Here is a 23,837-nt window from a genome sequence, read left to right as displayed (position 1 = left end):
CGACGTCTCCCTTGGAGTTTGTATTGGTTCTTTACTTCTTTTGCATAGTTTCACACGAGTCACAAAAACCATTTTGTACAGTTTGATAACGTCTGAAATCGTTATTAACTAAAAGTTAACTATCACTAACGTTTACGGTTGTGGAAGGCCATCAAATAATATAGTCTTACATTTTCTTAAGAAATTTGTCCATAACATTAAAAAAATTATGAAAACAGTATTGTTATTTCCTTCAACCAACCTTAATCATATAAAATCTTATTAATTATACAGTCGAGACCTTGATTATATATATTGTACTTTTCTAATATTTCAGAATAACAATCATATTATTGTTTTACATTATTAGAATATATATTTTCGTAACGTACGTATACAGTATACTAAAATGTCCCGTTGCCCACTATATAAACAACACAAGTCAGAACACAATTCTCATCATCACAAAACACAAAACATTTCACAACAAGAAAATCATCAAATAAGAGAAGACAAAAAAAATGGCAGCACGAGCGACATTCATAATCTATGCTCTCTTCCTAGCATCACTCCAACTCCTCCTAACACGCCACCTGTCCTCCGCCGCCGGAGGATCATGGAACGTCCTCCTCCCCAACGTGGGAATCTCCGCGATGCATATGCAGCTCCTCCGCAACGACCGTGTCGTAATGTTCGACAGAACCAATTTCGGACCATCGAACATATCTCTACCTAACGGTAACTGCCGCGACAACCCCAACGACGCTATCTCAAGAACCGACTGCACAGCTCACTCGATCGAATACGACGTCGCGATGAACACCGTCCGTCCCTTAACGGTACAATCAAACACATGGTGCTCATCCGGTTCGGTTAGACCGGACGGTGTTCTCGTCCAAACCGGTGGAGACAGAGACGGGGAGCTAAAAGCGAGAACCTTCTCTCCTTGTAATAACGACCAATGTGATTGGGTCGAAATCGACAACGGTCTCTGGAAGAGAAGATGGTACTCTTCCAACCATCTTCTTCCCGACGGTAAACAACAAATCGTCATCGGAGGTCAAGGACAGTTCAACTACGAGTTCTACCCCAAAACGACAAATCCTAACGTAGTCGCGTTACCGTTTTTGGCTGAGACTAATGATCGAGGACAAGAGAACAATCTTTATCCTTATGTGTTTCTGAACACCGATGGGAACTTATTTATATTCGCTAATAACAGAGCGATACTACTCGACTATGTTAAGAACACGGTGGTTAAAACTTTTCCGGCGATTCCCGGTGGTGATCCCAGGAGCTACCCGAGTACTGGCTCAGCCGTGCTATTACCGTTAAAGAATCTTGAAGCGGATCAAATCGAGGCAGAGGTTCTGGTGTGTGGAGGTGCACCGAAAGGATCGTACAACCTCGCTTTTAGAAGGAAGACTTTCGTAAAAGCGCTTGACACGTGTGCGAGGATCAAGATCAACGATGCGGATCCTCAATGGACGGTGGAGACGATGCCACATGCTAGAGTCATGGGAGATATGACGCTTTTACCTAACGGAGATGTTTTGATCATCAACGGGGGAGCTTCTGGTTCTGCTGCATGGGAGCTTGGTCGTGAACCGGTTTTGGCACCGGATGTATACCATCCCGAAAATCCGGTTAACACGAGGTTTGAGACCATGAACCCAAGTACAATCCCGAGAATGTATCACTCCGCGGCGGTTCTTTTACGTGACGGTAGGGTTCTTGTCGGAGGAAGCAATCCTCATGCGTTCTATGTGTTCACCGGAGCGCTTTTTCCGACGGAGTTAAGGTTGGAAGCTTTCTCTCCGGCTTATCTTGAACCGCAGTTTGCTACTCTTCGTCCGAGGATTCAATCTCCTAAATCGCAGTCCAGGATTAAGTATGGGATGAATCTGAAGGTGAAGTTTAGTGTAGTTAGAGAAGTTACGGGTCCGGTGAAAGTTACAATGGTGTTTCCTTCCTTCACGACTCATTCCTTCTCGATGAATCAGAGGCTTTTGGTTTTGGACAATGTTAAGTTTACGAGGAAAGGTAGATCAACGACGTATGAGGTTCAAGTAAGGACTCCGAAGTCGGCGATTATCGCACAACCTGGTTATTATATGATATTTGTGGTGAATCAAAACATACCAAGCGAAGGTGTCTGGGTGAGGTTACAGTAATGATCATATTTTTATATATTTTCTAGCTGTGTGTACGTTTTATTTATTGGTTGAATTGGTTCTTTAAGGAAGAACCTAATTTAATTGTACATGAATGTAATAATTAAAAATGTGTGTTCTTGATTTGATGATAATAAATTAATTGGATACTCTTGTTTTGTGTCGGTTGTTTCATTTTTATACATATTAAGAAATTCAAGAATAATAATAATTCAGCCACTACAAAAAGACCCCCTTTAATTAACTTCGTATAAATTAGAGGGGAACGTGTTCAAACCTGTATGTACATTAAGTTAAGATAAATAGGGGGAAAAACTGGAATATGAATTGAAGAAGGAAATTAAATGCTAGTGTATCTGAAGCACAAAGTGATGAAACAACAAAGAAGTAAAACTTTTCAACTTGATCTTCAGACAGACTAGAAAATGCTGGAACCAGAAGCAATCGTATGCATGCACTTCAAAAATTGGTCTGACCTTTTCTGTTTTACATGCAACATATAACATTCGAACGAAGAATTAGCTAAGCAAACTATATAGAAGACAAGATTTCTAGACTGAAAAATCATTCAAGATTTCTTGACTGGAAAAAAAATTATTTAAGAACTTTACAGCAAATTATCTCTCGCATCATACAAAATAAGTAAAGGGTGATCTTTCAAATGGAAACGTTAACAATTGATCCCCATATCCAATATTGGCGAACAGAGAAACCATTAAATAACAAATCTGTACGTAGAAGAAATTTTTTTCAATTAAAAAGATATAAATGTTGGCCACATTATAACAGGGGCTTCGGGCTGCATATGAAACAAAAATGAAAATGTACGAAGTGATTCAGAAAATACTTCATTACATATAAAACATTCAGGAAACATATTGTTTTGACAACAAGACGCAAAAGAGAAGTCCTAACGAATAACCATAGAAAGAAAAGATGCACACACCAAAGGGTTATACCAGAGTACGAATCTCACACTATTTACATGATTCTATCTCCTCCCATCAAAGAACAAACGAAAACAAACACATACAATATTTAATAGATAAGTTTCCAAGGTCATCAAGGTGACTCAAGCACGTTCGCCACGAATGCGTCGGGCCAATTGAATGTCTTTGGGCATGATGGTGACCCTTTTGGCGTGAAGTGCACAGAGATTGGTGTCTTCGAACAAACCCACCAAGTATGCTTCAGCTGCCTCTTGGAGTGCGAGTATGGCATGGCTTTGGAACCTCAGATCCACCTATATAATATATTCATATATTCCTTTCACCAAAATGACCAAACGAAAACGAAAAACTAATTTCACACAAGAACTTTGATTGATAAGTTATATATACCTTATGATCTTGAGCGATCTCACGAACAAGACGCTGGAAAGGCAGTTTGCGGATCAACAAATCAGTACTCTTCTGGTACTTACGTATCTCACTATATCCACCCCCACCACCCACAAAATAAACAACCGTACGTTTTCAAAAGATGGAATGAAATGATTTACTCAAAGAAGAGTAGAAGACGGAAACTTACCGAAGGGCGACAGTTCCGGGACGGAAACGGTGAGCCCTCTTGATACCACCGTTGTACGGTCGTCTAACAGTTTTCCTCGCCGCCTTAAAAAAAAAAAAAAACAGAATGAGAAACCGATTATCAAAACGTTGTTCGTCACCCTAACATGATCTCAATATATGATATGTTCTAAGATAAAATAAAAAGTAATGAGAAGAATATAGAAGACAGAAGAACAAACCTTGGTAGCGAGTTGCTTCCTTGGACCTTTTCCACCGGTGGATTTCCTAGCGGTTTGCTTCGTACGTGCCATTTCTTCAAAGCGATCAGAACAAAAAGAGAGAGAGAGAGAGAGAGAAGCAAAGAGACTTCGATCGAGGGAGAAAGATGATAACCGTCAAAAAGAAAACTTCCAACAGTTACTTAAGATTGCGAGTGTAAAGTAAGTAGAGAAGATTTCACTTATATAATGAGTGATGGTTAAAGCGGTTTTTTTTTATTTCAAAAAGACGGTTATTTTGGAGAAATGGAGCGAACCGGTTTTTGGGAAATTGGAATTTTCTATGCAGAGGAGTTAAGAAGGCTGACGTGGCGATCCCCGTATTCGAATTTGATTGGTTGGTTAATAATTAATTAGTAAAACGTTTCGTGGTTTCTAATGGTCTTTTTTCCTTCACTGTTTGGGTTGGGCCTTAAATATCCATAGGCTTTTTTTTAATCCAATTTTCTCAGGTGGATTTGGTAAAGTGATAAGAGCTTCTCCAACGGAGACTTTTAGATGAAACTTTGAGAAGCTCTTATGCCAAATGTAATTAAAATTAAATCAAAAATGGTAAATATAACAACAACCGCCTCTTATTTAGGAGGTTCAAGAGCCGCCTCTTAATAGCGACGTGTCACTACATGGTTGGTTGGAATTTTTTTTTTGTCCGATCTCATCTCTCTCACGATGGCAAGTTCTTCTGACTTTGCTCGAAGAGATCGGCCAAGTGAAGAAGAAGAAGAGAGAGATTCTGTGAAGAAAATATCGAAGCGATCTATTACGGTTCATTGGCTTGAGGATTCTTCGTTCTTGTTTCGATCATGTTTGTATTTTATAAGTCTGTGCAAAGTTTTGTTCTCCCTCTTTGTGATTAACTTCAGAAATCTCATTTGGTATACGTTTCCTTTTTGTTATCATTTCTGCTAATCACATATGCTTGTGATTGTTGATTCTCTTTATATGAATTACTTCGCTTCAATAAAGGTATGTTAATATTTTCCTGGTGAAACCTGAAGCTTTACTGCTGCACTTGTTGATGGTGGTAACACGGTGTTAGTATTGTTGTCTGGATCTAACAAAAGTCCAAATTTGGTCTCTAATGGAAGTGGCATAAGTGAATCTTCTTCAGTCTCGGTAACTGGTTTCAGTTTTCTCAGTCTTTCCTTTGCTTTCTCAGCTGCTTGTAGAGCCTTTTCACTGCTTAAAGTTATCAGTTTCCATGGGTTTATGCTTACATGAAAACCTGGTTTCTTGTTGATCAGCGTGGAAGGTGAACGTTCATCTCCTTCAATCGTGTTTTTTTTTTTGTCTTTTCTGTTTTAGTTATGTGATCAATTTACCTTCCCCTTATCTGTTTATGCCTTTCTGATTTTGTAGTCTGCATATGTTCTATGGCTGCTGGATATGAATTTAGTATTATGCATAGGAGTTTGGATGTTATATAGTGGAGGTTCTGATTCGTTCTGCTTGCCTACACTCCCCTGTATCTGTACATCATAAGTTTGTGAGGTGGTTTTCTATGTTTGTTACTTCTAGTGTAGATTTCCGAGGAAGCATAAACAGACTTTTCATTAGGGAACTCATTGCCTAGTCTTATCTTTCTATTTTTCGTAAAAACAGATGAGAGTTCAGATGACACTCCTGGGGAGAATAAAGCAGCAATGGATTTCATAAAGTGGCTATTTGACAACACAATCGTTAAGGCCACAAAAGTGTTTGTGAAGATTACAAAGGTTAGGAGCGAGCTTTTCAATAGTTACAATGACGATGGTGTTAACAAGAAGGGGAAAGATGCCAAATTCAACAATTGACTCGAGGAAAAGCTGATGACCTCGGTCCTCCTCTCCATTGTGGTCGTACTGGTCTTCTGATTTCTAGAGTCTGTACTTGCAACATTTTTATTTTGAAATTGATATTTCTTCAAAAATAAAAACCCCAATAAGAGTTTTACCATTGGAGAGGATAGTTTTAATTAACCTTCTAAAAGTTCTTATTTTTAAAAAGTACACAGTTTAATCTTAAAAAAATTTAAGAGGCTCAAAATAATAATTTACCAATGGAGATGCCCTAATTTTTTTCTTTTTAAAAGGTATACAATTCTACAGTAGTGATTTATTTTCTATTGTTTTCCATATTTTGTCTTTTTTCAGGTTGAATACAACATTTCCTAATTCAATCTGCTGATTTTTGTGCCATTATTTTTAATAAATAGCATACTGTATTCATTATTTACACACTTTTTTTTTTTTTCTTTCTTGGCATGTAAAGAAACACAAAATAATAACATCCCTCTTCAACCTCCCTATTTTTGTCCACTAGTAAAACAAATAAAATTTAGCTAACAAATCATTTCACTTTCAACACCTTTAAAGAAAAGGAAAAAAAAAAAAACAGGGAGCGAGAAATATCTTTTAATTCCTTTATTTAGGAAGACAAAACTTTGTAATTTAATAGAAACAAGGAAAAAAGCACATTAATAAGGTAAAAAATTTTCCACACGAGTGAAGTGAACAAAACAAAAGATAGTGACGAAAAAAGAAAAAAAAGAGACAAAACGTTACACAAAAGCAAAAGCCAAAATGACGACGATGAGAGAAGAAAGCAAAATATTAACGATTTTTATAAATTAATATTTTAAAAAAAAATAATGAAATCTCTTCAAGTAATCTCTTACTCACTCTAGTCTTTTTATATACTTATATTTTTTTTCACCTCACTTTATCTCTCTCTCTTTATTTTTTTTTGCTTCTTTCGTTTTAGTTCTCTCTTCTGTACTTTTTAATATTTTTGTTTTTGTGTGTTCCATTAGGGTTTCTGAATTTGGTTCTCCCATTTTTTTTCTTCAATCCTCTCTGTCGTCGCCTCCGATCTGCTCAGTCAGTATCACTAGCCGTTGTTTTCCCGCCAACTTTTAAGCTTCCTCCGATTCGCCGCGTCTATTGGATCTAGGAAATTTTGAAAATTTTGAAACAAAGCTTATGGCAGATGCGATGAATTCGTCGGTGGCGGAGAAGAAGAAGGAAGAGGAGAAGGGAGGAGAGCTATTGTTTTGTGGTGCTACGGCTTGGGATATCGTTGGGAAACGCAAAGGTGGGATGGAAGGTAACTTGGTCTCTCCTACTCGTTTAAGGCCTCTCGTCGGCATTAACATTCGATTCGTCGCCTCTGGTTGCGGTAACACTTCCTCTTCTTCTCACTCCCTCATCAAGAGTTTTCTGATCTGTGATGATATTTGGAGAAATCGATTTCCCTAACTGTGTTTTATCTGCTGTGTAAATGTAGCTTCGTTTCATTGTGTGGCATTGGACGTTGAAGGTCGTTGCTACACCTGGGGACGCAATGAGGTAATGCTCTGATCCATCTTCGTTACTACTTTGTATAAGGTTCTCTAATGTGAAATTGTATGTTTAGAAAGGACAATTAGGCCATGGAGATATGATCCAACGTGACAGGCCAACAGTTGTGTCAGGGCTATCTAAGTGAGTTTTTTTTTTTTTCTGTTTCCTTGCTAGATTGATCAAGCATTGAATTGATATGTAGTTAGGCATTGAGCTTTTTTTTTTCCTTGTGCTGTTTATATTGAAGGCACAAGATTGTGAAAGCGGCAGCAGGGAGGAACCACACGGTAGTGGTTAGTGATGATGGCCAGTCACTTGCTTTTGGATGGAATAAGTATGGGCAGTTGGGTTCGGGTTCAGCCAAAAACGGTATGAGAAACTCTACTTTATATCTGCTTGTGTGTCTTTACCGTTCTAATGTTATGAAAATTTGTGTTTTTTTTACAGGCTTTGTTTCTGTAGAAGTTGAATCGTCGCCTCTTCCCTGTATTGTGTCTGATGAGGTTACGAACGTTGCTTGTGGGGCTGATTTCACTGTGTGGTTATCATCTACTGAAGGAGCCTCTATACTGTATGGTTTCTTCAGTTTGGTCTAGTCTGTTATTTTCGGATTTTCTTTTGCCAGGTCTTATTTTAGTCAGACTTCTTGCTCAATTTCAGAGTGTTTGTTTGTTTGTTTATAGGACTGCCGGTCTCCCACAGTATGGTCAACTTGGTCATGGAACTGATAATGAGGTAACTTAGTTATCTGCACACTTTAGATGTGCAACCAATGCATTTTTCAACTTTTGTCTCTTACCTGTAGCTTATTTTCATGTGTGAATGTTTTGTGGTTATTTGAAACTTCCAAATAAGTTTTGAGCTCTTGTTATTTGAAATTTCTAATGTATTGATTAGTTACTTTAGCCTTTATGAATTGTACTTGCTGAATAATTAGGCAAAATGTCTCCATCATTTACTTTAAACCAAATTACATTGTTTGTGTTTTCGTTTCAGTTCAATATGAAGGATAGTTCAGTCAGACTCGCCTACGAAGCTCAGCCACGTCCCAAAGCCATCGCTTCTCTTGCAAAGGAAACCATTGTCAAAGTTGCATGTGGAACAAATCATACTGGTATGAACCATATTTCTGTCACTCTTCTCTGTCCTCAATTTTTGTCTTTCAAGGAAGCTAAATACTCATTCTGATAATTAATTTTTCCCTTAATCAGTGGCCGTAGATAAGAATGGGTTTGTCTACACGTAAGTAACATATCTGTTCAAATTTTTGGTTACTTTGAAAATCAAAACTTCAATATTTCTGATGCATCAGCTGCTAATATCCTTTAAAACATATGACAGGTGGGGCTTTGGTGGATATGGAAGGTTGTTACTGGCTCATATTTAAGTTTTGTAGATGGAAATTAACTTCCTCTTCCTCATGAGATGTTTGGTTACCAAATTCAGGCTTGGACATAGGGAGCAGAAAGATGAGTGGGCTCCACGCCGTATTGATGTGTTTCAGAGGAATAATGTTTTGCCTCCTAATGCCATTCTTTCTGCTGGTGCTGCAAACTCCGCTTGTACCGCTGGCAAGTGAATCTAACCTGAACTGTCTTTTTACCTCGTGTCAGTCTTCAGTTCCTGTACTTAAAATTAAATTTAACTTGTTTGGGTTTTCATTTCAGGTGGAGGACAGTTATATATGTGGGGAAAGATAAAGAACAATGGTGATGACTGGATGTACCCTAAACCTATGATGGATTTAAGGTTTGTCTAATCAGATTCCAGTATTCCACCGATTGATATATTGCTTTTTGATAATTAATGTAGCATTATTCTTTCCTCACAGTGGTTGGAACTTGCGTTGGATGGATTCAGGAAGCATGCATCATTTTGTTGGTGCCGATAGTTCTTGCATAAGTTGGGGTCATGCTCAGTATGGAGAACTTGGTTATGGCCCCAACGGTCAAAAGTAGGCCACACTATAACTAACTTTTCGCTTAAAAACCACATACGATTATCATTATAAACCCTGCTTCTTTCTCGTTTCAGATCCTCTGCAGCGCCAAAAAAAGTGGATATGCTCGAGGGAATGCATGTAATGGGGTGAGTTTCTCAAGTGTTTGCCTCAGAGGAAATTGGAAGTTTTTCTGAACTCCTTGTGTATGTTTTTCTGTAGTGTGGCATGCGGGTTTTGCCATTCAATGGTCATAGTTGACAGAACAGATATCGCTGATCGGCTTGAGCAGGTAACAAAAGCAAGAGAGTCAGTTTAATTGAGCCCTCAATAGAAAGCTCAAGATGATACTTCTCTTCCAGGTTTGGTATTTCCTCATCTGTTTACTTACGCTATTAATTTTTTCTTGCAGCTCGAGATCTATGACGGCAAAGGATCATTAGAAGGTATATTCACATTAATATTATTAATCCCCTACACAATTTGAACATTTCTTGATTTATTTGATTGTTGTGTGCAGAGATTGTAGAAGAAGTCAAGGAAGAAACTTTGGCACCGAAGCAACAAGCTGCGAAAAGAGGTGCTGCTTCTAAAAAGAGGAAAGCATCAAAAGGTTCTTCTGATTCTGAAGAAGACAGTGATGAAGATAACAGCGACAAGGAGAAGGAACCTCATGGTAGTGATGCGGACAGTGACTACAGTGAAGATGGAGAAGAGGCCAATGGCAAGAAACAGAGCACTCGTGGCAGGGGACGTGGCCGTGGAGGACGTGGACGCGGCGGCCGCACCGGTAACGGAAAGGCTCCGCCGGTGAAGACCGGTGGAAGAAGAGGAAGGCCACGTAAGTCTTAAAACTACTGACTCTTAAACTTCGATGTGGTTTCTTTTTAACAGTTTTTGTTTCTTTCTTCACACAATGAGATACTCATAATCACTTTTTAATTTTTTTCATTAAACATTTGTTCAAGTATAATTCCCTGTGGAATTTTTATCGGCTTCTGTATTTTAATGTAAACCACATCGAATGATTTATTTCTAGAGATAACGTTTTCGATATTCAGAATTCAGATTTTTCTCAGAAAAAGAAAAAGAAACTGCTTCGGTTTTGTCCTTTGCTGACTTGTGATGGCATGTGATGGCATGACATGAAGCATGTGTTTTGCTTTTTGTATGAATCATTGTGTATTTTTGTAGTTATTATGTTTATGCTTAGATTCATAATCCGCTCCTATAAATTTGTTATTTACTGAGATACTTGATACTTAAAATAGAGTTTTTGAAGATAATGATGTTGTAAAAATGGCGTTCTGTCGGTGAGTGCGACAAAAACAGTGAAATGAGTTTGCACGATTGAGATAATTTGACTTAAGACGGAAGCAATTAGTGATGCTTCTTCTGATTTAAAATATTAGTATAATCCCACTTTAGGTTTGGTCTTCAGGTTAATCATATTGGTCAAGGTCGTGAAAGGTTTGTTTCATCTTTCACACGCAAGCCCTGAGAGTTTATCGCTTAAACTTTCTAACACTTTGAAATTCAACCACCTTTGGCTTTTAGTTGCCGACTACGGGCTTCCTTTGTTAACGTCTTCGTCTGCATTTAGTATTTGCATTAAATATATGCATCATAAACCTATTAAAAGTGGTATAAAAGAAAAAAAAATGAGGAAATAGGTGAGGTCAAACTCTTTTGTACGAAGCGTCAAAGTCTGAAACTGTTGATATTTTCTTTTTGACGTGATCATTAATCTTAGGGTTACTTGTATAATATATCAGTCTTGGTGTAGTATACACTATTCAGTAGAACAGAGTCATGTAACAAAAATGAAAATGAAAGAAAACATAAGAAAAAGATCAGGCAGTGGGCTATATGTGACACTGTCACAACGTTGAGAGTAATAATTTACCATCACTTTCAGAATAGACCCACAACTTTGATACGTTATACTTTTTTTTGTCGTAAAGCTACAAAACAAAACAAATACATATGCTGACCTAGCTGGCAGTACTGTGAATATGACACGTGGCAAAAATGAAGACAAAAAGGCATGTCAATGTTACAATGAGTAGTGGTTAGGACTTTGATCAGTTTGGTAACAGAGAGATACCCCACACCTTCCATTACCTCTTTCAAAGCCACGGTTTTCCTTATTTTTTTATCCCTTTATCTGGCCCACTATAGGCCCACAAAGCCCATCTATTCTAGTATCCAATTTTTTCCTCGTTGTTTTTTTTGCTTTAAATCGAATAATATACATACTTGCAAATAAATAAAAGATGGAAATGGTAACAAAGAAGAAAGTAGTTAACCTGCCAAGATAAGAATACTAAATAGATAAAGGAAAAGCTTAAAGAAACAACAATTTTCTATAAGTAAGTCTTTTATACTTTTTAATTACACAACATATCATTGTCACTATTGCTTACACTGCAAATATAGATTTTTTTTTTATCTAACATATTTACGTCTTTAAACCAAATGGGTTTTTGAGAGATTCACAATTTAATAAACAAAGCTATATATAAAAACCCCACATATAAAAGGGGGAAAGAAAAAGAGTTAATAAAAATCCCCAAAGCGATCAGAGAGAACAAAAAAAAAAAAAGACATGAAGCACATGACAGTCACATGCGTCTTATTATTATTAGGTGAACCAACATTATCGACTTGTCATAATTGAATAATCCCCCACTAATTTCATAATTCATTTCCTCAATCAATCCAACCGTTGTTTTTTAGTACTTCTCTAAAAACAGGAAATACATAACAATTTTTTTTGTGTGTGTGTGTGTTACATTTTTTAGTTTGTTATACATGATTTTTTTTTTAACCCATATATATGATGAATCGAATTCAAAAGCATGTAATGTGAATTTGTTGTTACTCTAGTAATTTAATTTGTTGTTACTCTAGTAAAATCGCTTACTTTATTTTTAAAGAAAAAAAGAAAAAGAAAAAAAAAAATTAAGAGAGAGGAGAGGAATAAGAAAATGGGAGTCATCACGAGAGAGATCTGACAGTGACAGCGTAAAATCGCTTTAATTGGCACCTCAACGGACAGAGAAGAGAAAGGACTGGCGGATTCCAAATGCGAGACTTAACCGTATTTTAATCTCTTTCTGTATTCCGCTCTCTGAGTTCCTCTCTCTCTCTCTCTCTGCTCCAATTTCCAACGACACCTTCTGAGTTCTCTCTCCCTCTCTTTACTGATCCAACGTCATATCCCACTCCGAAGAAGAAGAAGATAAAACGGTCTTCTTATCCTAGTCGTCTTCTTCTTCTTTTTTTCTAAAGAACAGAACAATCCATGGGAAGATCTCCAGCTTCTTCTTGTCTTCGTATCATCGCTTGCGCCGGCGGTGATGATGCCGCTGAACCTAACGCCACCTCCGCCGAGGTTTTTTACATTTTTCCTTTTTCTTTTTTAAAGGCTTTACAGTCCTCGTGATACTGAAGAAGTTGCTAATTTAGGATCTGAGTGTTTCTAAGTGTCGTAGATCTGTTTTATTGTGCTTCCGTCAGTGTCTGGTCTGATTTTTTGGAAGTTCTGAGTTTCTAATTTTTGTCTACTTAGGTTTTTTTTTTTTTTTTTTAATATATATAATTACAACTTAGGGTTTTGTTTTTTGTCCGTTTTGATCTTGTTAGGTTTTAATGGTTTTGTTGTGTTTTTATATAGCCTCTCTGTTATGAAATGTGAGATTAAGATTGTGTTGAAACAATTTTTGTTTATGGATGTAGAACAAGAGCTCTGGTGGTGATAAGCGTGGATGGAGTTTCAGGAAGAAATCTGGGAAACAGCGTGGGTTGATCACTAGTGTTGTCTCTGAGACTGAGACTACTACTCCTGCTTCTACTCGGACTAGAGAAACTCTTGAATCTGCTCTCCTTAAATCTCCTTCTCCTGACAACAACAACTTTGTTTCTGTTGATGAAAAGAAGACTAGTCAATTACCTGTTGTTACCTATGTGGCTGAACCTGTGGATGAGAAAAAGAAACAGTCTGCTGAGAACAAAACCGTGGAGAAGGAGGAGGAGCAGATTGACGGAAAAACTGAGCTACCTGTTCTTGTGGAATCGAAAGGGACTGAAACTGAGGAGGATGATTTCATTGGAACTGATCATTTGCAAGGACCAAATGCTGCTGATGTATCCACGGTAGAGAAAGACATTATTACTCCCGAGGTTGACAACGCTAGTAAGGTTGAATCGAAAGAATCTGAAACCGATGATGTGGTGATACTCAGAAAAGAAAGTGATGAAGATGATGATGAGTCTGCTATCGTGATCATCCAAGCTGCTGTTCGTGGATTTTTGGTATGGTCTTGTTTCCTTTACTCTCCTGTGATTTCTTTATTATTAAGGATGTGAAGAAGCTTTCCGTAACTCTGTGAACTTGTCAGAGATGTTAACATATTCCCCCCTGTTGTTGAGGAACCGTCCTGCAAACTATTCTTACTGGGGTGTTGTTATATATTGAACTCCAGGTGCGAAGAGAACTTTTGAGGAGCAAGAAAGTTATTAAACTTCAAGCTGCAGTTCGTGGCCACCTGGTTAGGAGCCAGGCCATGGGATCACTGCGTTGTGTCCAAGCTATTGTCAAGATGCAAACAATGGTTCGTGCTCGTCATTCCACAAAAGATGGTAGCCGTGTTTCAGCAATCTCGGTAAGGTTTCAAGATGGCTGAATTATGTTACAGTATCACTTTGTTTCAGAGTTCAGTAAGTCAAACAATCTGTGGACTGATATTGTTTCTTGTTTCAGGACAAAGTGGAAGCAAATGCAGCCGCACAAAAGCTTCTCGAAAACAAGTTTGCTAAGCATGTATGTATTTAAACCTTGTTTTAGTTCATTCTGACTAGCTATTCAAGGTTTATATTGTGATAGCTAAACTCGGTTTCTTGTTATACTCATTTTATTACATATTTGGTTTATAGCTAATGGAGTCAACTCCCAAGACAAAATCAATCAGCATTAAATGTGATCCAACAAAACCTAGCTCTGCTTGGAACTGGTTGGAGAGGTGGATGTCTGTTCCAAAACCTGAGAAGACTTCAAAAGCAGATGTGACAACGGAAGAGCAACAGTTGGAAGAAGCACAAAGTGTTAAAGTATCACCTCAAGTTGACTTGCTGAACTCTGACACGACGGTAGAGACCAAAACTGAAACTGATTTGTCAAGCTATGAGTCAAGTAAGCTAGCAGCCCAGCTATCTGAGACAGAGAAAATGAGCCAGTATGATTCACCAGAAGCATCAGCGGAGCTCTATTATGACTCAATCCAGTCTCAACTACCTGCTGCTAAGGAACCAGATTCTTCGCTCGAAGAGCCTGAATATGTTGATGGACAGCCTAAACATTCTTTGAAGCGTAAGGCGAGTAATCCTTCTTTCATTGCCGCACAGTCGAAGTTTGAGGAATTAACTTCATCTACTGGTTCAAACAATGCAACACTGTCTTCTAAAGATGGTGTGTTGGGTGAAGAAGGAAAAACAGATGTAGATTCACCAGACACTACAAACACTAAAAAGGATCACTCTCTGGAAGATGTTGCTGCAGCTGAGCTCAGTGGATCTGAGTGTGGCACCGAACTCTCTGTAACTTCTTCCCTTGACACACTTGAGAAGAAGTCAGACACTGAGGGTGCAGAGTCCAAGGTAGAAGCAAAGCTTTTAGAGGATGACACAGATTTTAACACAGACCAAACAGAGTTGATAGAAATTGATGTTAAAGATGAAACATCATTGGCTACTGTAGAGGACCCTAAGGAGAAAGTTGAGAATGCTATGGTCGAAGTTGGAAAAATTTCAGAGACACAGCACGAATCGGTCATTAGTACACCAGATTCCAAAAAGAGACGGGCTGAAGATGAATCAGGACCTCAAGCCTACCCGTTACCTGAGGAAGCTTTAACTCCGATGACAATCTCAGAATCTCAGGCAACACCGGCAAGCCAAGCATCTTCTTCAGTCAAAGCAAGAAAGGGAAAATCCGAAAAGAGTGGTTCGAGCCAAAAGAGGAAAGTTAGCAAGAAAATAACATCAAGCCCCAAACAAGAAACTGGTACCGGCGGTGAGGCTACAGCAGAACAAGAAGAAGGCAAGGAACCAAAAAGCGGGAGAAGGAATTCTTTCGGGTATGATCAAGAAGCAAGAGAAAGCAGCGGAGGCAAGAACTCTCTTCCTCGGTTCATGCAGCCAACACAGTCGGCGAAGGCCAAGGTTCAAGAACACAACTCACCAAGATCAAGCCCTGATCTTCAAGAAAGAGATGTTGTTTCAGTCAAGAAAAGACATTCATTGCCTGGTGTTACCAATGGGAAACAAGGTTCTTCTCCTAGAATCCAACGGTCTGCGTCTCAAGCACAACAGGGAACAAAGGGTAAGTAAACATGTCTCTTCCTATAGTTTTCCTTTGGAATCACTCTTCAATGTTTTTTAAAAAGCTGAGCATTGTTTGATTTTGGCTTTGTTGCTTATTACAGATAGAAAATGGCAGAGGTGAGAGCCGACCCGACTGCGACAGAAATCTGAAAAGACAAAATCTTAGGAGAGACTTTGGGTAATTTGGAACACATTTGATTATTGGTATGGTTTTTTTAAAGACAATCCTTAACTCTTAGTTTCAGACAACTAAAGTGACACAAGTGCAGAGAGGAAGAACGGAGAGTGAGGATAGTCTCTTGTATAGAGTCATTTTTCTTTTATTAAAAAAAAAAAATTGTTTGATTTTTGTGGCTAAGGAATTTTATGTGGTTTGGTTTGGTGTTGTTTTTTTCGGACATAACCTACTCAACTGAAAGTGAAGCTTGTCGTGAACAATGGGATTGGATTATATTGACTTCAACTTTTAAAAGTCGTGTAATAATATCTTTGAATATTGTTTATTTTTCTTCCAAAACTCTCCCTTGTGGTGTATAATTCCATGTTCTATGTATAATTCCATGTTAAAGAACATGATTCTAAGTTTAAAAGATGGCTTATTCACTTGGCGAAAAAAAAAAAGGAAAAAAAAAATGGATTATTCACTTACAACAACAACAACAACAACAACAACAACAATAGGACCAACCTCAAACATGTGTTTTATCAACTTGCCATAACGTAAGCGTTGGTGATAACTACGAGTCAATGGGACTGGCTGCTATTGACTAATATGTTTCCAAAAATAAGGGTCATAATGGAAATACAGTAAACTGTATGGATAATTTTGGAAAAATGCAAAAGGTTGAGGGTGGGGGAAGGTGAAGGACACGTGTATAATAGGCGGATGAAAGAAGGAAAAAAAAATCTGAGAGGACAGATAAAATGACGAAGGTGACCAGAAGAAGAAGAAGCCAGAGGATCTAGGGCTTCACAATCTGCTTCCATCTCTCTTTCTCTCCCTCTATCTCCATCTCGACGGATTTAGCATGCAGCTTCATAATTTCGTTATCTTTTCTTCTTAATTTCCCCCTCACATCCTCGATTTGTCAAAAGTTTTCCTGAGAAATTAGGGTTTCTTTCTCGATAGCTTTGGATGAGAGAATGATGATGATGATTGGTTCAATCTAAAGAGTTGACTAAATTTATTGGGGATTTTAAAAAGGGCAAATTTGGACCTTGCTGAATCAATTTCTTGGAAAAAGAATATATATATTTTTTAGATTAGAAAGAAGTGAACTATGCGGGCATTGCACAAAAGGGTATCGTGGCCTCCAGATTTTAAACTTTGTCAGGTAAACAACGAAAATAATAATGACATTTCAGTTCACTGGAATCGTGGAATTTATTGATTGATGCTTCGTTTTAGCTCCCCTTTCGATTATAGATTTCTTAAATTAGCTGATTGCAAATGGTTTATGATGATGACTGGGAACTTCAGGACAATGTGTTGTTGGTTGTTGCTGAATCTTTGTTTTGTTCTGTGGTAGGATTCAACTGGTGTTTGTATTCCACACATGATTTGAGGAACTTTGATTGTTTATAGTGTATATCTGTGCTCTTGTTTTTAGATTATGTATTTGCCTGCAACTTGTTTTTAGTTCTTGGGAATACGTGTGGAACCATGGTGATAAACCTGCCAATGAGTTATCTCGAGCTCTTGGATTGGAGTACTTTATCAACTCTGCTCTCTTTCTTTCTTTTTCTTGCGTCATAGTCTAAAATTATTTGCCCATTTTTTGCTTCTTTGGATAAGGGGGCTAATCCTCAGATACACATCCAGTTTCATCATGGGATGGTCAGGCTTAAACATCTTACTCATGACATCAATGTGGTCAAGTAGTTCAGTGATGAGGTTTCCAAGAGAATGAACCAAGAAAAATCTTCAACAAAGTATTCGGCATGGTGAAACGTTATCCACTTAACAGAGATTCAAATGCTGTCATTTGCAACGTGTTTGCTGATGGAAAATACTTTGGTAAGATAGCTAGGGGATGGATTCGTTCTCCAGCTAATTTTCTTATTGGGAAGGGGGAGGAGGAGGATACTACACAGAGGAATATCACCATTCTCCAAATTATTTCATGTATACATGGTTTGAAAAGTAGTTGATTGCTTAGGCTGTTGTGGACTATGCGGTCCTTTTCCTATACTTTACCACATTGACTGTTCCTGTAACACGTTAATGCTGAGAAAGCCCTTTTCCTCTTTCTTTGGATTGTATGTTTGAGATAACTGGTCCCAATATATTCATGTATAATTGTACTTTTTGTGTGTAGTGATTCTTGTTATGAGATTCTAACTAGCGTTATTTTGATCATCATTCTCTAAGGTTCTTGTGTACATGTCAATTGACAATGTGTTTCTCATGTTGAACAGGTACGGCTGTTCATATCAGAGGATTCACCTTCACAAGTTGGATCAGAGTCCCAAGATCACCTGCAAGCGAAGTCATCTTTTGCTTCACATCCGGGTGATGATAATCTACCACCTGGTTTTGGTGGACCTCTTTCTGCCAATGAGCCACAGATTAGGTTATCAGACATAGCAGTAATAAAGTGGAAATGCTCTGTCCGGGTGAGCTCTCGGATCACACTCTTTAAGCCTTATTTGTTAGCTAGAGAATCATTACATCTTGGAAAGTACTAATTGCAACTGTCCCAAAATGCCAAGATATTTAGTTTACACTTCTAGTTAACATATTTTTCCCCTCTGTTTCTCTGGAATTATATTAATTGTCTAGCCAAAGAAATATTAAAGGTCCTTTAAAATGATAAGCATACGAATCAGTGGTAAAATATGGGCGTACGGTGCTCTTGGTTGGTATCCTCATGTTAGTTGTATTTCTTGTCTTGCAGATTTTGCTAGATGAGGAATGGAGAGTGGTTGCAGGGGACGAAAGCAAAGAAGTGGAAGCACAAAATCAGAGGGAATTGAGAGTTCTTGAAGCATTCTATCCTGGCGCATCATCTATTCCTTCAAAGTCCGGATCTATCCCCTCTATATTTGTCCAACACATACATATGCATATTTACTTTTGTCTTGACTTGGGGTCTTTTCTTAAACTAATATCTGCAGCCCTTCGGTTCCAGCTGATGTTGAGAACTCACATTATGATGATCAGCAAACCATTGTCATACCAATTCTGCCTGTAGAAGATGATGACATAGCGACGGATTCAGCATCTGATCTCCCGACCCAATCTGGCACGAATGTTGGAACAGAGCCATCAATACCCAATCAGAACACATCAACTTCTTCAATCCTCCCTTCAGGGTCAGATATAATGGCTGCATTATCTGCAATCTCAAACATCAAAGAACAAGGAAGCAGCATGATTGACCAAGATTTGCTTATTAAGATCCTAAGCAATCCTAAGTTAGTCGAGAATCTTGTAGCAAATAGTGGCAGTGCAGGTTCAGTCTCCTCCAACGCAAGTGTCCTCTACCCATCTTCAACCCATGAAGCCAATGGAGTAGTTACCACAGCACCTGCCTCCAATGGACAATTTTACCCTCAGCCAATGGTAACACAGTGTCCTCCCATGGTGTATCCTCCTCCAGCTCCGTCAGACCAACATAATTATGGAGCACCACCCGCAAGAGATGCTAGTTATTACAAGAACCTGATTCAGCAACATGGCGGGGAAAGACAAGAGACGCCACCAGTTCAACCACATCTCGGTTTTCGTTACAACCTCCCACCTGGAGGACCTAACCAAGAGATGATAAATAGCAATAATAATAACCAGAGGCCAAGGGATTCAAAACCCAAGATAATGAAGCCTTGCATGTACTTCAACAGCACGAGGGGTTGTCGCCATGGATCCAACTGTTTATACCAGCACGATGCTACACCTTACCAGCCAAGGAATCCAAACAATGGTAATATCAACACTTCTGAGATGCAGAGTGCGAAAAGAATGAGATTTGACAGAGACTGATGCAGAATTAGCATACCACACATGCTTTTTGCCTCTTGGTGTGAGATGTTGTTGTTAGCAGCAGAGCAAATTTTCTCTTTTCTCTTGCCTGGCTTTGCTGCTATATATAAGTTTTATATACTTTTGAAATCATTTCTTAGTTTTATGCTACAGATGTAGAATTAATCAGCGCGTTTTATTTCGCTCACCATCACAGTAGTAATTATACTATCCCTAGTTTTTTCTTGAGATGATTTTCGACACATTTATCTTTTACCATTGTGCATAAAACAGAGTATAATCTTTCCCTTGAGCTTTCCTCTGATTGTAAAATTAAGACAACAATGCACGGAGTAACTGTTAACTTTTTGATCTCATTCTGTCTAAGTTAACTGATTCATTCATTCATCACTCTACTACATAATATGAAAATAGTTTCAGGTTTCAAATCGGAACAACACATCAAATGCTTACAACAGGATGGTTTATCCTCTACCAGTTCGAGAAAAGAACAGTTTCTTTCTCTCGCTTTTCTTACAAATAAACAGGATATCTTTTTTTTATCGCTACATTTATGAAACAGAAGTCTTAAGATCATTAATGCCTGCGCTGTTCAAAAGCTTCATCCCCTCTTCACTCATCTGCTGGACCTCTGTTGGCGACAGTATCCTTATGCACCTTACGCATCCCACAAACTCTCTGCACAAGTTTATGTAGTCATGTAAGGAAAACTATTGTAAGACAGAAAGTGAGGTGAAGTTAATGGGATACACATGACAGAGAGAGAGAGACTTACTCCCATGGATCATCTCCTACAAGCAGAACATCACTCTCATAATCAACATATACAAGCTTCCAACCCGAGCTTTGTGGGTGAGTTAGGAGTCCTTCCAATCCAAACATGCACTCAATTGCAGATTTTAGCTCCTCGTAGTCTTTGAAGCTTGTGACATCAATTGACCTCCCGACTGACCCGGTTTTTTGAACCTGCCAAGTCAAATCCCAAAGATTCAAATCAGTTTGTGACACCATAAAATGTATTCTGTGTGGAATGAAAGAGAGGTAAGCTTTTTACCTTAGTATAGGTTCGGACGCGAGGTGTTGCAAGTTTCTGCCATGATGAGCCTTTACTATTTTGCAGAAGACTACTATCATCGAAATCAACATTGCTTGATGATGTACCAGTTCCTCCAGAGTTATCTGGAAAATCTTGGCGGGAGAAGGCCTGTGAGTCTGCAAAGCTAGCTGATGTGATTTGCGACTGAACATCTTGAGCAAAGCTATTGTTGTTGTTGTTGTTTCCAACCAAACAACTAGAAGGGTGGTTCTGGAAATCGGTTTCTTTGATGGCACAAAAATCATCAAGAACTGTGTTTGAGAGTGGTGGATCTAGAATGTTGCTGTTTGTGCTATTGCTCATACACATATTCTGACTACCATAAAGGTCCTGCTGCATCAAGGGACTGAACTGGTCAAACTTGAGACCGTTCAACTGATTGTCCCACACATCGTGAAACAGCGGTGAGTTTGTTGAATCCGGTAACACAACAGCTGAAGAATCTTGGGAGGATAGCATGAAGGGTTGCTTGTATGATCCGGCAAGAGACTGGAAGGAAGAGACTTGTGATGTCAGCTCATCAGTTTCCAGGAAAGAAAATCCATTTATTGGATCAGACTGTGGTGGGTAAATCTGTTGGCTAAGGTCATCAAGGTCAGCTTGTACAGGAGAAGAAGCACCCGGTTTCTGAATTTGCTGATTAACCTTTTCCTCATTACACACTGTGGCTGTTGTCACCTGGCTCACCTGTTCTACTGACTGCTCAAGTCCATGCTGAACTCTTCCAGAACTGCAACCAGAAAGTGTTGAATTCTCAGGTTTTGCAGGAGCACTCATACTCTGTGACAGATTCTGTTCTTGGCCACTCGTATTGGAAGCAGATGGGTTCACTGTTAGCTTGCTTTCTGGCTGCACCATCTCAGATTTCTGGTTCATCATCATTGGTTGGCAGGGTTGATGCATCTTCATATCACCTAGCAAACATCCATGCCCCATTACAACATTCTGCTGCATCTCAGACATGAAAGATGGTACGTTTTGGTTGTTGTGAGGTCTCATCATCATTTTCATAAGCTGCTCTGAAGCCATATTAGGGTAAGATGCGTAAGGCATAATCCCGTTTGCAGAATCAGGAACACGGATAAGAGGCCGTTTTATCAAGCTACCCCATTCGGTTTCACCTGCTGCAAATTTCAAAACAATGATGTGAGGTTCCAAAAATCTCATGTAAAGAACACCAAAGGCACACTTTTTCACTAACCAAAGTAAGATGGATGGAGCTGACGTTTGAGTCCTGAGGTCAGTGAAGGAAAAATGAAGAGACTTTCAGGTGTTTCGATATCCCACGGACTGACTCGAGTAGGCTTATCGTTACAGCCAGGCTCATCCCATTCAACCTGAAGGTTACGCCACTTAGAACCAGGCCATCTCAATGGATCCAGATCGCTGATTCCAACTATGGTTCCCATGTACCTAAATACACAGCAAATGGCTAAGTGAACAACCAAATTTGAACAGTAAATATAGAAAGGTTTGCAGTTTTACAGATCACTTACCTTCGTTTCCCGGAATCTTCAGTTTCAAACATCATTCCAAACCTCATACCAACTGAAAGCTGAGACCCACATATAGCCTTGCGGTACTTAGCAAGAGGGATCACAAACTCTGCTGGACAAGCCCTGAGAACAAACACAAGGAGTTATTGTTAGAACTTCAAATATACTTTTAAAATCTTTGAAAGTTGAAGCTGCTTTTGAGCTAACCTTGGATTATAGAATATCAAGAAAGGAGTGCGGTTTGCAGTTGCGTGAGCAGCAGCAGCAAGAACACCAATATGCATACTATCCGCTGAGAGAACTGACGAAGGAAGAGCTGTTTGTTGGCGATTGGCACGCCTCACACCAACCATTAGTTGCGACTTCTCATCCCTTTAAATGGCGAATAAAAGTCAGAAGTTAAGTAACCCCAGAATGACAGTAGCCAAAATGACTTAATAGCCAAGATTTTTCACCTGATGAACAAAACAGAATCCCCAGCTCTTAATCTTTTGGATCCAACAAACAGACTCCATCCTGTTGTTAAGAGATGCCTCTTTGGTTGCCCTGAGAATGTAATCAAGAACTGAGATTAATACCAACTCAATCTAAACAGAGAAAGAGACAAAATCTAGTGGTTTTACCTCGATAAATATGGCGAAATGTCCAAGTATTCTCATGCAGATCTCTAACTACAAGCTCTTGTGATGTGAACGCCGGACGCGGTCGTCTGCCGAGTCGCACGGACGGACGGACGGAGACGAACGATGGCTAGCGAACCGAGTAAGAAACTCGACCTCGGTTGACTAGGAAGAGATGGGGCGAAAGGGAAACACAACTAACGATCGGTTTGACCGCGGTGCGATAGAGATGATATGGTTCGAACGGCGGTGTACACGAGCGGTGGAAAGCGTCGTACGCCGTCTAGAGAGATCGATCCCGGATCGGTCTTTCTAGGGTTTCTTTCAAGCCCAGTCCCGGACTAAGATGCGAGAAAGAGAGGGGAGACAAGAACACAAAGAATCTCTCTTTGGGAAAAGTTATATTTTATTCAAGTCTGAAAACCTAAGCTCGTGGCGTTGGACGCTTAAATAGCGTAAGGGTTTAAAGGGAACTAGGGCACGCGGACTCATAATGGACCGCACACGTAGCCCTTGACGCGTCTCCACAGACTGTGAACACGTCACACTATTCCAACGTTCACAAGGGAAGGATCTAGAAAAGGTTCAAAACGCAAAGCCTAAAGAAAAAGACAAAATAGGCCACGTCCTTAGGCTGAACGCGGGAACCGCGTCACTGGCTTCAAAACGCGGCGTTGTGCGTCAGGACTCGTCGCCTCGTTAAAACCTTCTCCGGTAAACCTCATGGGAAAAACCCGAAGTAAGGGAAAAGAGTACGAGTCATGATCCTGACGTCTTGGCGCCCTCATCCTTGGTTAAGGACGAAGGCTGTACGGACGGTCTCGCCGATGGTTGCCTTGTCCGAGTCGCTCTCTTGGTCTTCTTGGACGAAAGCTTGGACGAAGTGGTTAATCTTGTGCTTGGATGTTCTGGCCGAGCTCTTCGAGCGAGTGGTTGCACCGGGAGTTATCCTAGGCATGCTGGTCCGGAGTTGTCCTGCGGGTGATCCGAGTGTTCCAATGGTGTCCGGGTCTTGTGCGAGTGTTCCTGGTCGGATGTCCGATCCGGTGCTCACATCA

General features: G+C 39.3%; 6 protein-coding genes and 1 long non-coding RNA gene across 8 annotated transcripts in view; 5 read left to right on the top strand and 2 right to left on the bottom strand.

The window, feature by feature from the left end:
- Positions 444–2,317, top strand: LOC104756337 (aldehyde oxidase GLOX-like). Its single transcript, XM_010478914.2, has one exon. The coding sequence runs from the start codon at positions 501–503 to the stop codon at positions 2,151–2,153; it is 1,653 nt and encodes a 550-aa protein (XP_010477216.1). The 5' UTR covers positions 444–500; the 3' UTR covers positions 2,154–2,317.
- Positions 3,005–4,083, bottom strand: LOC104756336 (histone H3-like 2). The gene is made up of 4 exons (XM_010478913.1): positions 3,904–4,083; positions 3,684–3,766; positions 3,494–3,584; positions 3,005–3,396 (listed from the first exon to the last, which is right to left on the bottom strand). The coding sequence occupies exons 1-4, from the start codon at positions 3,973–3,975 to the stop codon at positions 3,226–3,228; spliced, it is 417 nt and encodes a 138-aa protein (XP_010477215.1). The 5' UTR covers positions 3,976–4,083; the 3' UTR covers positions 3,005–3,225.
- LOC104756335 lies at positions 4,424–5,877 on the top strand. The gene is made up of 3 exons (XR_762300.1): positions 4,424–5,194; positions 5,302–5,433; positions 5,545–5,877. It is a non-coding gene; the product is annotated as an uncharacterized LOC104756335 (long non-coding RNA).
- LOC104756334 (protein RCC2-like) lies at positions 6,651–10,257 on the top strand. The gene is made up of 16 exons (XM_010478912.2): positions 6,651–7,098; positions 7,207–7,268; positions 7,336–7,403; positions 7,510–7,631; positions 7,710–7,833; positions 7,946–7,997; positions 8,259–8,376; positions 8,474–8,504; positions 8,604–8,627; positions 8,709–8,833; positions 8,930–9,011; positions 9,094–9,216; positions 9,297–9,350; positions 9,424–9,493; positions 9,614–9,647; positions 9,722–10,257. The coding sequence occupies exons 1-16, from the start codon at positions 6,903–6,905 to the stop codon at positions 10,051–10,053; spliced, it is 1,617 nt and encodes a 538-aa protein (XP_010477214.1). The 5' UTR covers positions 6,651–6,902; the 3' UTR covers positions 10,054–10,257.
- Positions 12,260–16,102, top strand: LOC104756333 (protein IQ-DOMAIN 32). The gene is made up of 6 exons (XM_010478911.2): positions 12,260–12,598; positions 12,943–13,518; positions 13,689–13,868; positions 13,967–14,026; positions 14,140–15,583; positions 15,687–16,102. Exons 1-6 carry the CDS (start codon positions 12,509–12,511, stop codon positions 15,704–15,706), a joined length of 2,370 nt encoding a protein of 789 aa, XP_010477213.1. The 5' UTR covers positions 12,260–12,508; the 3' UTR covers positions 15,707–16,102.
- Positions 16,484–19,822, top strand: LOC104756331 (zinc finger CCCH domain-containing protein 6-like). 2 transcript variants are annotated; one of them, XM_010478910.2, is made up of 5 exons: positions 16,484–16,919; positions 17,381–17,602; positions 18,004–18,201; positions 18,483–18,607; positions 18,703–19,822. In XM_010478910.2, exons 2-5 carry the CDS (start codon positions 17,561–17,563, stop codon positions 19,565–19,567), a joined length of 1,230 nt encoding a protein of 409 aa, XP_010477212.1. In that variant the 5' UTR covers positions 16,484–16,919; positions 17,381–17,560; the 3' UTR covers positions 19,568–19,822. The 2 variants fall into 2 exon arrangements, with proteins under 2 accessions (XP_010477212.1, XP_010477211.1); XM_010478909.2 differs by lacking the exon at positions 17,381–17,602.
- The window catches only part of LOC104756330 (auxin response factor 5), a 9,398-nt gene continuing 5,487 nt past the window's right edge, over positions 19,927–23,837 (bottom strand). The window contains exons 7-14 of the mRNA XM_010478908.1: positions 22,783–22,839; positions 22,615–22,705; positions 22,367–22,531; positions 22,160–22,282; positions 21,865–22,076; positions 20,622–21,787; positions 20,343–20,533; positions 19,927–20,245 (exon numbers count right to left, since the gene is read on the bottom strand). Of these exons, the coding sequence (XP_010477210.1) occupies positions 20,119–20,245; positions 20,343–20,533; positions 20,622–21,787; positions 21,865–22,076; positions 22,160–22,282; positions 22,367–22,531; positions 22,615–22,705; positions 22,783–22,839 (2,132 nt within the window). The 3' untranslated portion in view covers positions 19,927–20,118. The remainder of the gene's footprint in view (positions 20,246–20,342; positions 20,534–20,621; positions 21,788–21,864; positions 22,077–22,159; positions 22,283–22,366; positions 22,532–22,614; positions 22,706–22,782; positions 22,840–23,837) is intronic.

The sequence above is a fragment of the Camelina sativa genome, chromosome 17 (assembly GCF_000633955.1).
Source record: "Camelina sativa cultivar DH55 chromosome 17, Cs, whole genome shotgun sequence".
In the NCBI taxonomy this organism is placed as follows: Eukaryota; Viridiplantae; Streptophyta; class Magnoliopsida; order Brassicales; family Brassicaceae; genus Camelina; species Camelina sativa.
The sequence above is the reverse complement of the archived record's forward strand: the minus strand, read 5'-3'. Positions and strand labels throughout refer to the sequence as shown.